Below are 15,161 nucleotides of genomic sequence, written 5' to 3'. Positions count from 1 at the left end.
TTACCCAATAGGCAGACTAAACACATGGTTAGGGCACCAGCATATCAGGGGCAGAAAAATGATTTAATTTTTGAAATAATTGACACTTGATATTTCAGAAAAAAACATGAAGTAGAGTGTAAGGAAGTTTAACAAAGTTCTGGGAAATAACAGAACTTTATTTAGCTTTCTTACTGAGCCTCTTGAGCTTGCCGATTAGAAGGTTGGTGGTTCGAATCCCCGCAACGAGGTGAGCTCCCATTGTTGGGTCCCAGCTCCTGCCAACCTAGCAGTTCGAAAGCATGTCAAAGTGCAAGTAGATAAATAGGTACTGCTCTGGCGGGAAGGTAAACGGTGTTTCCGTGCGCTGCTCTGGTTTCAGTGTTCTGATGCGCCAGAAGCAGCTTAGTCCTGCTGGCCACATGACTAGGAAAAACTGTCTGTGGACAAATGCTGGCTCCCTCTGCCTGTAAAGCGAGATGAGCACCACAACCCCAGAGTAATCTGTGACTGGACTTAACTGTCAGGGGTCCTTTACCTTTACATTTTTTTACATTCTACTACACTCTCTCCCCATTTCTCTGTTCTCTTTTTGTTACTTATCCCCCCTAAACCAGGGAACGTACTACTAATGTAGATCAGTATAATGAGAGGGAGTCAGATCCTCTTCAGATGTGATCCCTCCCCATAAATGTTCAGTGCATGTGACTTTAGGACTAGGCCCTTGGGCATAAAGGGTAATGTCTGGCAGGTATTTGAACTTAGCTTCCCTTTCCCCTTACATTGCACCCACATTTAAATAACTTTGTGTCTCATGCTGTGGACATTACCTTTCATGTGTAGGCAGGAGGAGGATGAGATGTCACCAACTTGAATATTGCTCCCAAAATCAACAACCAAGCCACAAAACCCCCCACTAACTCTCTGCCTCCCAGGGAGGCCTTTTCAGCCATGGTGTCTATTCCTGGAGCAAACATTGTTTTCTTTTAGGCACCAGGTAGGAACATAATAATAATAATAATAATAATAATAATAATAATAATATCCATGCTTTTCAAAAAAATTAATATAAAATGTTACTGACTGTTCACTCTTTTTTACTGTGTGATTACACAATTGTATCTGTATAATCTTGTAAACTACCCTGAAATCAAATTTGGTGAAGGATGGTGAATCAGCCAGTCAACAAATGTATAGAGAGGTATGTGTTTAGATGGGGTCGTTATACTTGTTTATTGGACCAAGCAGAGCGATTTAGAAAATTTTATAGTCTAGTGTTTGCTGGACTATTGCATTTTAATCAGCAGATGTAGAATATGCAATTGCTTATCTCACTGGAAAGAAGTTTTCACAACTGTTTCTTACAATACCAAACTCTTAGGTTTATACTGACACAGGATGTGAATTAGGTGTAAATTGTGAGGTAGAGTTTGAAATAGATGAAGAAAACTGTCTAAACTTGAAAAATCGGTATATTTCACAAAAGCAGTTTCCAGCTTCAATTTTGCCTGATGTCTTTATGATGAGAAATAACTAACCGAACACATTCCATGTGCCATTTCTCAGTCTTTCTGAGTTTGTAACTGAGTTTGTGTGTGTGCATGCATGCTTGTGAGGCACACACACAAAAACAGAGGGAGAGAGTGTGCACATCCCTGCCTTTCCTTTATCATTGTACAGTTGGCCTGCCACTTATAATACACAATGTTTTTTTTCTAGAAAAACAGGTGCCAGTACTCACCATGAAGTTGTTACAGTAAGTGTCACACTTTTTCACCAAAAAGAGAGAGGTGCCAGTACTGTGTACTCTTGCGTACCGCCTGAAAAAAAGCAATGCTTATACATAATTTACTTTTGAAATTGCGACCTTAGGCACATGGCCGAAAAATACGTACATCGTATGCCGCCTTTTCATAGTTCAAACCATGCTCGTCAGCTTGCAACAAGGCAAGTTCTACAACCAGCAAACACGAGGAAATAATCCGGTTGGAATGGTTTGGTCAGAGAGTGTAGTATAATGCTAGATTATCACTGCAGGGACGGGGATCAGGGAGTCACATTGTTTATTGTTATACTCTGAATCCAAGGGGCTAAAGCAGTGCATAAGCAGCAGATCGATATGCATAAAGGAAACCTTAAATATATAATTCAAGAGCACATACACTTTGGCCTCTGCAATCATTCTTTGCATTCCGAGAATCCCATCCCCCCCCAACAATCACACAGATAGAAAACTGATATCAAATCTTGGGGCTAAAGCCCTGTGAACCCCCCTGAGATCTTATGATGAGGGGTAGTATATAAATCTAATATAGGGTTGCCATACGTCTGGAAATTCCTGGACATACCCAGAATACTGCTGTTGGAAGCAGTGTCCAGGCAGAAATCCAGGTGGAAAAAAAGCTCAACGACTTTGTCTGGATTTTCGCTTAATCTAAATTATTATTTATTAATAAAGCTAGCACACTGAAGAACATGACACCTAGTATAAAGGGGGAAGGAATGTATTTATACAATACACAGAAAAATTCCTTATCCCAAGGTAAGAGTCACTACGTAAGGTGCAGAATATGGATTATGAAATCCCACTTTCCCTGGCAGGCAGTCTGGGTCAAACCAGTCTCCTGTGTAATGAGTTCCAAATGTGGCTGCTATAACTACAAAAGTCCTGTTCCCTATTTTTACTGCCCATGCTTCTCAGAGCAGAGGACATGCAGCAATGCCTCTCTTGTTATATTAATGATAATAGCACAACAGTGGAAATAGTTAACAAATTCAGTTATTGCAGAAAAACAATAGCATACTTTAAGTGTCTCTAAGGGACAAGAAGATTCTGCTCATTTCTACACAGTATGTTGGGATTTTATCTCATGTAGTTTAGTTTCTGATTTACATGTATCCCTCCCCACACTGTCTAGAGAAATATGTATGTCATGATCTTTGATTGGGTGTTATTATTTAATATGGCAAATGGGGAGCCATCCGTAGGGATGCATGCTCCCAGCCTGTTGCAAATTCCCTTTTCTGTAATGTTAGGTCTCCCAAACATGGTGCATGATCAGGCGTTCCTTTCTGCTCCCCTTCATTTTTGATCAGGCATTCCCCACTCTTTGACATGTGTAACTGACCTGGACCCATTATATAATACAACTATTAAGGAATGTGTGTGGGCCCATGGCTGTGTTCCCTAAAAGTGGCCAGTGTTCTGTCTTCATCAAACTCTTGGTAATTTTTTAAATCATTGTGAAAATTACATCTGCAACTTGGGTGGAATCTACACACACACAAACACTGCGAAAATGTTTTTTTTAATTTTTGTTTTGAAAAATACATTGAATTTTGCGTAGCTCGCTGTCACCATCTAGTGTCACATTTGTATATTGCACTCTACAACACATTTGAAACGTTTTATTTGCAGCTGTGTAGCTAGTTGAGTCTTAGGACTGAAGGAGATTTGAATCAATTAAATGGAACCATTACTGTAGTCCATAATACATTGTAGTGCATGTGGGTAGCTTTGGCTCATGAACATGCAATATTCCCTTCCTTGTTAACTTCAGTCTCTTGCGTTATTCGTAATCAAAACCTTATTTACTACTATTTGATTCTTCACCATCACTTACCTACTTTGACAGGGCGTTTGTGTTGCAGCTCCTGCTCAGAAATAGCATTTGCCTTGCAGTGTTGTTCTAGAAAATGTCCCTTACTCCAGAGTGCCTTGCATTGCTGTTCAGACCCCAAAAGCTTTTAAAGAAGCTGTCAAATTAGAAATGGCAGTGCCAGATGGAAATGCTGCACCTACTGTGACTTGCTAAATTCAATAAAAGGTTAATGGTACTTTTTGTATTGTATTGGCAGGTTTGGTGATGACAGTGTTGTCAACCCCACAGCATGAGAACAGTAGAGCCATTAATAAATTACATAGTACTGCCAGTGTGTAATACTTTACAGATATATTCTCATTCTTCCACTTGCTCTTATGTGGAGGTGGAATGTGTCATGAAACCTAAATTTGCAGTTGGTCACTATGCTTCCTTTAATAACAACACCATATATCATTTAACCCTACACTTTTCTGGACTTTGAAATCACTTCATACTTTCAGTTAACCACATAACAGTCCCATAGGGCAGGGATTACCAACCTTTTGGGGCAGATTTGCAGACTGCATGGTGACCCTAACCTCAGTGGTGGGAACGGACCATTTGGGCGCCACGAAAGGCCTTTGCTTGAGTCTGAAGATGAAGCTTCTGTTAAGCCCACCTAGTATCTTCATTTGGGGGATTTGAATTGAGAACTTCCTGAGTTGCATCAAAAATCAAATAGAGTCTTATATAGGCCGTCCATGCCAAAGCTCATTGTTCAGAATTCAATAATTATTACCATTTGAGTACAGATTCTCACATTATCTGAATCACATAAACAAGGATCCCCTGGGATTTTCTGCCCGCTTATTGATTGAATCAGGATTGTTAAATAAGATGGAAGGAAAACTGGTGTAGAAAGAACTTTTGACATAACCTGGAGTGCAGCAAATTTTAATGCAAGTTTGGAGCGAAGGGGGCTTGTGATTTTAGATGGTAAGAGAGCCTGTTCTAGCTAATGCTTTCTCATCCTTCCATCCTGGAAGTACTTGATTAAAAGGTACCTTTGCTTGGGATGCCTTCCTCAAAGAGCATTTGCTTGTTGTGGTTATTCAGAGTCATGGAGAGCAATTGCATATGATCATACCCATTGTTCTTGTTGCTGTTACTACTACATCATATCTTCCAACTATCTTCCATAGTTGGCTGCTAGTATTGAAAGAGGTCCTAGAGTTGTGCTCTGGGAAACGGTTTTCCATTAGATCCTTCATCCTTGGCAGGCTTTTAAGGGAAAAGGGAAGTGATGAGCACAAAGAAGAAATGTGTATAAGAAAGGGGAGATGCACTTGGAAGAGGAAAAATAAGAACTAAGGCAATAAGAGGAGGAGGCTGGGTCCTACCCACACCATGTATAATTGGTGATGCACATGCTATTTCTGCCCTTTTCAGCAGTTTGTATTTCTGGATGCCTAGAATTTAGCAATCCCTGTCATAACTCTGAATAGTCACCATAGCAGTTGTAGATTTTGTTATTACAAAAATAGGAAATTGCTTCATTGTGTGCCTAAAATCCCTCATTAGTCATCGTCACATTGATTTTGAGAGATAACTTCTTCATTCTTTTGCCCAAGTAATGACAGAAATGTTTCTCTTACTTTCAGGCTAAATTAACTTTTTGACTGAAGGGGTAGCTTTACATTGGAGTGGTGATATTTCAGTAAATTGCTGGGATAATTTTTTTTAACTCCATGCTGAATTGTACCTTTTTAAAAATTCAATTTAGCTATTTTTCTTTCTAAATTATTTTGCTTTGTTTAAATGTCAGTGGAAGACATCTGTAACCCAGTTAATCTGTCAGGAACAAGTAATGTGTGAAACATCTCTGAAAGTCTCATTGTGAGATATCTGAGCAACTACATATTTTCCAGTTGGCCCAATAGAATGCACCTGGAATTCTTCTAAATGCTTTTTCTAACTTTGCACAAATGTTCTACATTAGCAGTAACTTTTATGTTGGTCTAAGTCTATTACTTTTTTTTACTGAGGGGAGAGAGTGAGTGAGCCTATTGCAGCTTCAAATATTGTAACTTTAATAAGTGCTACTGTGGTATGGTATATCCTGTGAGCCGGTTGTTGTCTCTAAAGTTTTATTATACATCTTTTCAATAATTTGACTCTTAACTTTTGAGAAGAAAGCATTTTGCTGCACTTTATCCCTGCAAATTATACTAACCATGTTGGAATGTGAAAAAAATAAGTTGAGAGAAGGCAAACAACAACAAAATTTAGAAGAAAAGTTATGTGGACTTGACTAATATTATTCAAAATTTCATGGCAGCAGAGCACCAGGAAATAGTGTCATCATAAATGCTGTTTCATAGACTCTCTCTACCACCAGAAAGTGAGCACCTGCCAATCTCTGTCATGCCCCCTAATGTAACCCTCCCTTTTTTTAGTCTGGAAAAGAGTGTGCTTTGTAATGAATGTCTTACGTTTACTTGTTGATATGTTACTGATTATACATCATTTGTGCTAGCAAAGCTAAGTCTTCATATAGCCTTATTTTTCTGAAGATGACAACAGTTCTGGAAGCAACTTTCTTTGTTTACAATACTGTGGTTACTAATAATCTAGCCTTTTTTTGTAGTACCTAACCCAGTGAAAGTACCCCCACCCCCAATAAAATCCTGGGAAGGAAATGATTTCATTCTCTTGAGGTTGGCAACTAGAATTCAAGAAATGATATAAAAGTCAGTGGCACAACTAACACAGCACACTGTCAGAATCCAGAAGGACTCCCACTGTGCCACCCACACAAACCCCATCTACTCTGGAGAGGCAAGAGAACCCCTAGAACAGCATTCAGTGGGGGGGGGGCATTGTTCCATCTGGCAACCAGAAATGCTTGTGCTAATTGAGCCATCAGTGATAGCAGTTTTAGGAGAGATACCTCTATGCAAGTAGCTCCATTGTTTTTCATATTACCATGACCCTCACTCTTTCAATATGTGGGTAAACATGAGTCTTCATTTTGCTGTGGATACAGAAAGTGAAATTTTAGATTGCAACACTTGCTGGCCCTTCACCACAGTTGAGCAATGGGAATTGGGCCACTAGATTGCTCATGCCCTTGCTGTCTTTAGTCATCATTTGGCATTTCATTTGTCTCAGTATGCACGTGGCTGCTTTTTATTTATTTTATTACATTTACACTCTTTGTTTCTTTAGTCATGGCACCTGAGGCAGTGTTTAGTGTGGCACACATGCATTTGTGGGGAGCTGAATTTTGGCACAGTTCAGTGCATGAATAATGCCATGTCTTTATTCTGGAATTGTTTGGCTGCTCAAAAGAAATAATACCTAATACAAGTGTAATTTGTGCTCTTGATGTAAGTCCTTGCTGGGCAAGATCTATGAGTCCTTGTTTATCGCGTTACTTTGGATGTTAGGAATCCTAGATGTATAGGTAACTTTTGGGTTCTGCAAACACAGCATCTCCACAGTGTTCGAAATTAGCCAGGCACCAGGCACATTTTGCACCAGGCTTTTGACCACTTGCGACCAAGTCTAGTTGCCTAGGCACCAAGATGGCGCCTGACATCTGCACCATTTGGAGGTGCATGCCTAGGGATCATTGGATCTGGTTTGTTTTCACACAAATACCCTATCCTGTAGAATTCTTTCAGTTATATTTTATCTACACAATTGAAAAGAATTTCTGGAACCAAAATGCTTTTTCTGTTCAGCCTGAGCAGGTGAACTCGCCATTAAGAAAAAGAGGTCGGAATAGGTCAATATATATGTGGACTGTCCCTGGATCAGTGACGTTTCTTCTTTGAGTTCTCAAAGCTCTTAACCAAGCTCAAGGTTGTCATCTGAACTAACCAGATGTTCAATTGAGAATCACAGTCAGCCCATCCTTTGAAAAACAAGACTTTAGAACCGCCTTGCCAAAAAATGGCAACTAGACATTCTGTTTTGGTGACTGTAACCTTGGTTTAAGCAGCCATTTGGCACCTAGCTTATACATCTGAAGTTTCCAGTATTGCATCTGCCATAATGCCAGAGCTATCGTTTAGACTAGGGCTGGGGAACCTACAGCCCTCCAGATGTTATTAGACTCCAGAGCCCATTAGCTGCGGGCTGTGTCCAATGCTTTGGTACGATGGCTGTTGTAGCCCAGCAGTGTCTGCAGGGCCAGAGATTCCCTGCGCCTCTTTCTAGACTGTAAAATTCTAATAAAGCACATTACTCCTGTGTGTTGGTACAGTGCCATAGACACTCTTGACACAAGTGAAGTACAAACTGTAATGACACATGAAGAATGCATAAGTCAGGCATTTCTAAATGGCCCTATATGTGAATTTGAGTGGCTTCTCTCCTCCCACACTTTGTCCCCCCCCTGTTCTTTCTAAAGGCTACATTAATCAGCATATGTTAGTTGACACAAGCAGGGAGGGGGGAACTTGCCTGAAGCAGAACAGGTTCATCATCCTATGACAAACAAGTCCGGCAGTACTGCTGGATAGAACAGCAACCCTTTGCCTCTGTCGTCAAGCCAGCTTGCACACTGGTACAGCAAGCTCCAGGAGACTCCAGTGCAAAGCTCTGAGTTTCGCCTGGATTGCCTGAAGTATTTTTGCTGCATGCGGGGCTACCAGTAGTAGATAATAATAAGAAACAGGCAGCTGCTGTTATTTTCTTTCAAAAAGAGAAGATTTAAAACTTAAAGATGCCTGCAAAGAACCTGAAAAGCACCAGGTGGGATAATTATTTTGTTTCCTTTTGGTTTGGAAAATTTAATGTGTGAAATTGTGACAAACATGTTGCCAGTGTAACATTTTGGAATTTGTTAGTGCAAAACAAACACAGCACAGGTAAGATGGCAAACATTTATGTAGGAGGCAAAACGCGTAGCTGATTTCATGCTTCTTTTAATGACAGAGCGATCATTTTTACGCCGTAAAATATCCCTGCAACAAATGCTTCCTTCTGTTTGATCTTGTGCTGAACATGAGTAATGTTTTGTTTCATTGCAATGAAAATGGTGTTAAATGTTGCCAAGGTTTTTCTGCTTTGCATTTTTGCCTGGGAAATGAAAATTGGGTCATGGGGGAAATGAACATGGTGGGGTGTTTCAACAAACTATTTAATACAGAGTATATGCTAATAATATTTAAAAATAAAACTTGATAGATAGATTTCTAGTTCTCATGTTTCATTCCTTTTAATTGAATGTTTTACACTTGGAGCAGTGATTCATTACATTGTTTACAAGTGGTACAGCATTCTTGTCTTCAGAAATACACCGCTGCAAGAGGTCTGTGAATTACTTTGCATTTTGATTTAACAATCTTATTAATATAGTTGTACACTGTTATGAAAAAATAAATATTTTTAAAAGCTATATAAAGTGAATAGCTTATGATTGTTTAGCGTTCTTTTTAGATTCCTAGAATATGCCTGTTGTGAATGAATGCCTTGTGTGGAGCTGTTTATAAATCACACAGTTTCTCTGTGAAAGTAATCTTTTGTGAGAAACAGCTGGAGAAACATGGGTCAGATGTTTACTGCAGCAGATATCTTGGTGCAAGTGGTGGTGGTACTTCTGATTTGTATTGATCCTCTCTCTTCATTGTTGAAAACATAACAGGGAATGCATATTTTAAATACCAAATCAGAATTTAACGCTACACAGGCTTAGTGTTTGTTTATCACAAACTGGATAAAGTGTGCTCAATTTGTAGAAATGTTAAATGTGAAATATCCTGTCGGATCACTGCTGGATCTCTTCCAGATTTTTTGATCCACTGTGACCAGCTTGTTTATAGAATCTAGAAAGCTGCTTGGCGACAGTTCCGTTGTACATCCTAAAATCCTAATTGGTAGCTTAGAATTCAGTGAATCCTAGACACAGCACAGATTGTTTTTTAATGAAGGTTACATAGTTGTAATGCATCAGTTGAAACGGATACACATCTTCCCTCCAGATTGCAGTAACACTATTGGGAGCCCATCCCTTGTATCTGCTAATTGTTGGTGAAATGTGATGCTTTCTCGCTGTCTAGTGCTGCCTCCCCCAAAGTGGTTCTGGCCAGATGTTTTGGACTGCAGCTCCTGTCATCCTTGAACATTGACCATGCTGACTGAAGCAGATTAGTTACCGTCCCAAACATATGGAGGGCAATAGATTGGGGAATGCTGGTCTAGAGACATTGTTATTATTGAAGCTTTTCTCCCTGTGAAGAGAATCCAGTGTGGATTATCTTGCATTTTAGAAAGTTACAGCAGAACCTCGACTTAAGTTACCCTCGGGTAACGTAAATTTCAGGTTGCGAAAGCGGCAAACCCGGAAGTATTTTTCTGGGTTTCGCCACTTGGCATGCGAAGAAGCACTCCACGTGCCATGCACATGCACAGAACATGCACCTCTGGTTGTGGAAACCTTGGGATCTGACTGGAGCTCCAGAACGGATCCTGTCCGCAACCGGAGGTACCACTGTATTACAGCCATTGAGTGCCTTCTATCAGAAGTTGCTTAATCAGGAAAATGAGAATTTTTGTATGTTTTTCTCCCAAATGTAAGGTGATATCCCACAAAGTCATATTTAGTGCAGACCCATTGAAATAAATGACCTTAAGTCCATATATTGCAATGGGTCTAGTTTGACGTAACATTGGAGATCATGCACACTGACCATGTCTGTAGTAAAATGGAGTGGGGTTTAAAAAAAAATGATAGCCTAAGTTTGTAAGTTTTTCATATGAGCATTGCTCTGGGTCCTTTGCAGCACAACTATAAATTTTGGCTTGGCCTTTGCAGTTCAACATAATTACTGAAATTATATGTTTAAGGAAGAAATACTTTGGGCATGCACATCTGTTTACTTGAAGCATTTGGCACTTTTATCGAAATAGTTTTGATGGTTTGTGTTTTCGTGCTGTGTACTACCTGTGAATTATGGATTCTTGGGTATTATATATATATATTCATTCTTTAAGCCATCCCTACAACAACATTTTGGAACAATTAGTTTCTAGACATCTGTTTTTCAAATTCAACATCTGCTAAATACAGTTAAACTGTTAAATCTTTTGAGATTCCAGTTTCCATATTTGGTCTAAAGAAGAGAACACTGAAAATTTCAATAAGCTTATTTGAAGGCCATCTTTTATAGTTATGTGAGGTGCAAGGTGGACCCTGTTCTCATTCTACATAGTATGGGGTCTGAATTTGTGTTAAAGGGACACTTCTGAAGTACTTGGGACAGCAGTGAGAATAAATATTTGCTTCTACTGTTACTGTTATAAAATCCAAAGAAATATATGTTTGTTTCATGTTATCTTACTACTAATGTGTTTTGAAATGGCTGAGTTATTTCTGTATGCCAGCTAAAAAGCTGGGGAAAGTCTCCTGATGAATGTTTGGATAATTATCTGCTTGCTTGCTTAAATAACACCCTTTGGAAGTAACAAACCAATTCTGTAGTCCTATAATAGCTATTGTTAAACTAAATACAGTGTGTGCTGTTTAGTCGTTTCCTAGCCCGTTTTTGTTTTTAACAAATGTTTTGAAAGCAGCAGTATTATTTACCCCTAAATTATCATATATCGTAATGATTCATGATGAATGTATATTAATCTCCTACATTCCTGCCCATGTATCTGCATTATTTAATATAGCCTGGAGGTACTTTATCTGAACTAACTGCTTGCCATATGTGTTAAACCTTTCCAGTGACAACTTTTGTTTGTTTGGGTATATATTGTGAGAGATTTGCATACAGGTATTCTAGGGAAGCGTGTTTCTATCTGGGACAAGTTCAAATCTTGATATGCAGTGAGCTCCATATTTTTTGACAGGGATGTCAAAAAGGACACTCGTACGCCATTACACAGATTCTGATTGAACTAAGCAAAAAACGAAGTGCCTGAACTTCTGACTTCATTTCTCTGAACTCTGTGGGTGCCCTTTGCTCTATTGGACAGTTTCTTATTGATGTCCAGTTGTAACATCCAGTCACAGTACAGTGAGGTGTTGAAAATTACATATCCTCCATGTTTCTTTTTATGTAAGAGGAATTGAGCGACACTTTCGTAACAAACAGTAACTTGGGATCTGTGTGCGTATCACAAATGTGTGAAAGCTCAGAATATGTGTTCCTTTTGTAGAATTCAACATGGTAAGAATCTTGGCTTCCATTATAAAGTAAACAACCGTTTATCTTCCACTTAAGCTTGAAAGCATGTGGCTAAATGCCTTGTAGTCCCAGAAGCCAGAGCAGGGCTTAATAGCTTTTCCAGTTCTTGTGAGAGTTTCAGTGTTCCACATAGCTTGGTGCCCTTTCACATGAATACTGGAGGCACAATAAATTGACAACCTAAGTAAGCAGTGGTGCAGAATAGAACTCATTGGTGAAGAATTTTGTGACAGAACTTTTTGGGTTTACCCAGGATATACACAGCATATGCCCCACAATGTATCTTATCCCTTGTTAACTCCAAACTAGGAATTAGGTCCTAGCAAATATTTTGTCCCTTCCACCACCACCCCACTGGGATTCCCAAGGTAGAATGGATAGTTTTTTTCAGCTTGGCTTGTGATGATTAATCACTTGCAATAACCTAGTACTTGAAGACAGTTTCAAATGACTAGGTTGCTGTAAATAGAAACAGTATACATAAACTGGGCTACTCAGTCTTTAATTGGTGGCCTCTGTCTAGTAACTGTAATCTGTGTGTGTTCGTGCACGTTAAGTAAGCCTTCTTTCAGCCAACCAAGATAAATGGGTTAGGTAGGGATATGTGCTTGATAGACCTACAGTTATGTGAGCTCAAACTCAGTAAAGCTTGGTGTCTTGAATCTGGAACGCTCAGTTTAGTGTATACAGAGCGCTTAACTCTTTCAGGACTAAAGTTTTGTAGTCTCATCCCCCTTCCAGAAACAGGATAGGCATTTCTAGTTCTGTGTTTTTTGGACATACAGGCAATGCTTGCTTTACGTGCATCCAATTGATGTGTGACCGTGCACATGTGCATTGTGGTGACCTGGAAGTGGCTGGAAAAGGGGGTGTAATGGGCTTATGCACACTCCATCATTGCACACCATGACCCAGAAAGCAAACCCCCATCCCCCAAATTGGGGGTTGCATGTATACATGAAAAACGACTCTAGCCAATTTTGAAGGGATAAGAGATTTGTGGGCTACTGATTTGGGACCAAGCTGCTGTTCCTCTCAGGAGGAGCAATATATAGGCACTCATATATCTTTTATCTCTAGGCAAAAAGTAGCTTTGGGATGAGAGTTTTCCATTGGAGGAAATGGCACAAGGGGAAAGGATTAAACCCCATCCCCTGGATTGGGCCTACTCACACAGGCTACTATTGTTGCTGAGTTGTTGTTTTTTTTAAAAAAAGTTCAGAAAAACAGATGCAACCACCTGCAATATAAACATTGCATATCGCCATATTTCTTCTAGAATGGCCCCAAATATGACTCTGGTTTGGGGCTGTGATCAGCTTACTTTCAGGTTCCTTTCCAGGTTTACAAGGATATGGTCTTGCTTTATTGCCACATATGCAGCTCCCACAATGGCTGTGAAAGGAATACTTAGTCATAAGTGAGATAAGATTTGTCTCATTTTTTCTTGTTCTTTTTGGTATTGGGATTTTGTTTTTCCTCTCTTTGAGGGATAGTGGCATATGGAGGAAGACCCGAGTTTCAGGTTTTGACTTAAAATCTCCTTTGGAGGAATTCGTGGTGTTTAAAAATCACTTGCTTTTAGAACATTGAAAGAAACTTGGGTTGTAAATTTATTTTGGGAAGTTCATGCAAAGGCAGCATTGCTGCTGAGGGCATCCTCATATATATTTGCATGCTCCACAATGGGATTAATATTGGTGGATCCACATTGCCCAAAGACATTTTGAGCTTAATGGTGTAAAAAGCCTTAAAAAGTGGAGATGTTACCTAATTATTGCATGTGCATTTTTTATATTGCTGTTTCTCTCAATTGGAAGCCATACTTCAGAATTATGCTTTGTAATTTTTGGCCAGTTATTCATGGCCAGTGCCATATGTAGGAGGAAGTCATAATGTATATCAGGGCTGTCCAACAGGTCGATTGCGGTGTGTCCCTGGTCGATCCTGGTCGATCTTTGAACCCCCAGCAAAACGCCCCCCCCCCCAATACAACTCTGACAATGGGTAGGTCACTGACAGTTTTTTAATACTGTGAGTAGATTGCAGGCTCTTGGAAGTTGGACGCCCCTGATGTATATGTAGCTGACTTCAATATATAATAATGATCCATATTCTTCCCCTCTTCCCCCTCTTTATTTTTGACCACACATAAATTATCTATAGCTAAGTGTGTTGTTTTCTTGTTTAGTTTGCATTTTTTTTTTCAAATTCTGTTACTCTGTTTCCCCCCTGAACAGAATAAAAGGGGTGTTTCAGAAACCAGCAAAGATGAATATGGTGAAAAGGATAATGGGTCGACCCCGGCAGGAGGAATGTAGCCCTCAGGATAATGCTCTTGGATTGATGCATCTGCGACGACTCTTCACGGAATTGTGTCATCCACCTCGGCACATGACCCAGAAAGAACAGGAAGAGAAGCTTTACATGATGCTCCCCGTTTTTAATAGGGTAAGCCCATCTGAATTCAGATCTGCTTATTGGCTCTTATTATGTGGGTTCTAAACAAGCTGGGTTTTTTTTTTAATGGAACATGGAGAGCATGGGGTAGGGAGAGGGGCAGGGGGGAAATGGATTAAAAGTTAAGTAATGGAATGCCAGTTTTTGCCTTCTCTGAATCTAAATCAGTGTAATATCACAACGTGTACATTGCCTGCCTCTGCAGCCATAACAACTTCCTTACGCTTGGATCAAATTCGTCCAGGACAAATTATATGTGGAAGTGATCTAACAGCAATGTCATGATTTTTTAGTAGATTTGAGTTTTCCCATGAATACAGAGAATTTGAAAGTGGGTGTATGGGACAGATACTGGGCTGAGAATGACTGAAATTTAAGTCATCACTGTTTCTGAATTGGGGTTGAACCTTTTGAACCTAAATCAAACCCTTGCATAATAGAGGTGGAGGGTACCTCAGAGGTCATTTAGTCCAACCCACTGCCCACCTGGAAACAAACTGCTTCGGCATCCATGATCATCCAGATTTTGCTTGCAAATCCTAATCACAGATTGTCCGCACCACCTGGGCCATTCTGTTCCACTTTAAATATGAAAGTCAGCTTAAATACTATGACCATCCCCCCCCCCCCGAAGAGGATTTTGTATCGACTTTGCTCACAAGTCTTAGCTCCTTTGTAATAGTCCTGAATACAGTTCTGAATTCCCCCCCAAGAGTTTTCTACAAAAATATGTATTGATTATGGGTGTGTGCATGTTGCTTATCAGGTTTATGTGGTTCAAGGTTTCCTGTAATAACCACTGAAGAGTCACTCCTGCAGCAGCCCCACAGTTGCTGGCATTGAATTTCATGCACTTATCTGCATGCAGTTCCTTGTCCCTAGGGCTGCCAGGTTAGTGCTTGAATACAAGGCTTAGATGAAGCTGTTTATGTATTGT

The 15,161-nt window shown here is 39.8% G+C and overlaps 1 protein-coding gene across 5 annotated transcripts in view; it reads left to right on the top strand.

The window, feature by feature from the left end:
* Nucleotides 1-15,161, top strand: part of WDFY3 (WD repeat and FYVE domain containing 3) — a 125,001-nt gene that overhangs the window by 11,002 nt on the left and 98,838 nt on the right. For all 5 annotated transcript variants that reach the window (XM_083520388.1, XM_083520387.1, XM_083520390.1 and 2 more), the window contains one exon: nt 14,005-14,215. In XM_083520388.1, the coding sequence (XP_083376514.1) occupies nt 14,036-14,215 (180 nt within the window). In that variant the 5' untranslated portion in view covers nt 14,005-14,035. Of the gene's footprint in view, nt 1-14,004; nt 14,216-15,161 lie in introns of those variants that run through there.

This window comes from Podarcis liolepis, assembly GCF_965112155.1.
Source record: "Podarcis liolepis genome assembly, chromosome: 9".
In the NCBI taxonomy this organism is placed as follows: Eukaryota; Metazoa; Chordata; class Lepidosauria; order Squamata; family Lacertidae; genus Podarcis; species Podarcis liolepis.
The sequence above is the reverse complement of the archived record's forward strand: the minus strand, read 5'-3'. Positions and strand labels throughout refer to the sequence as shown.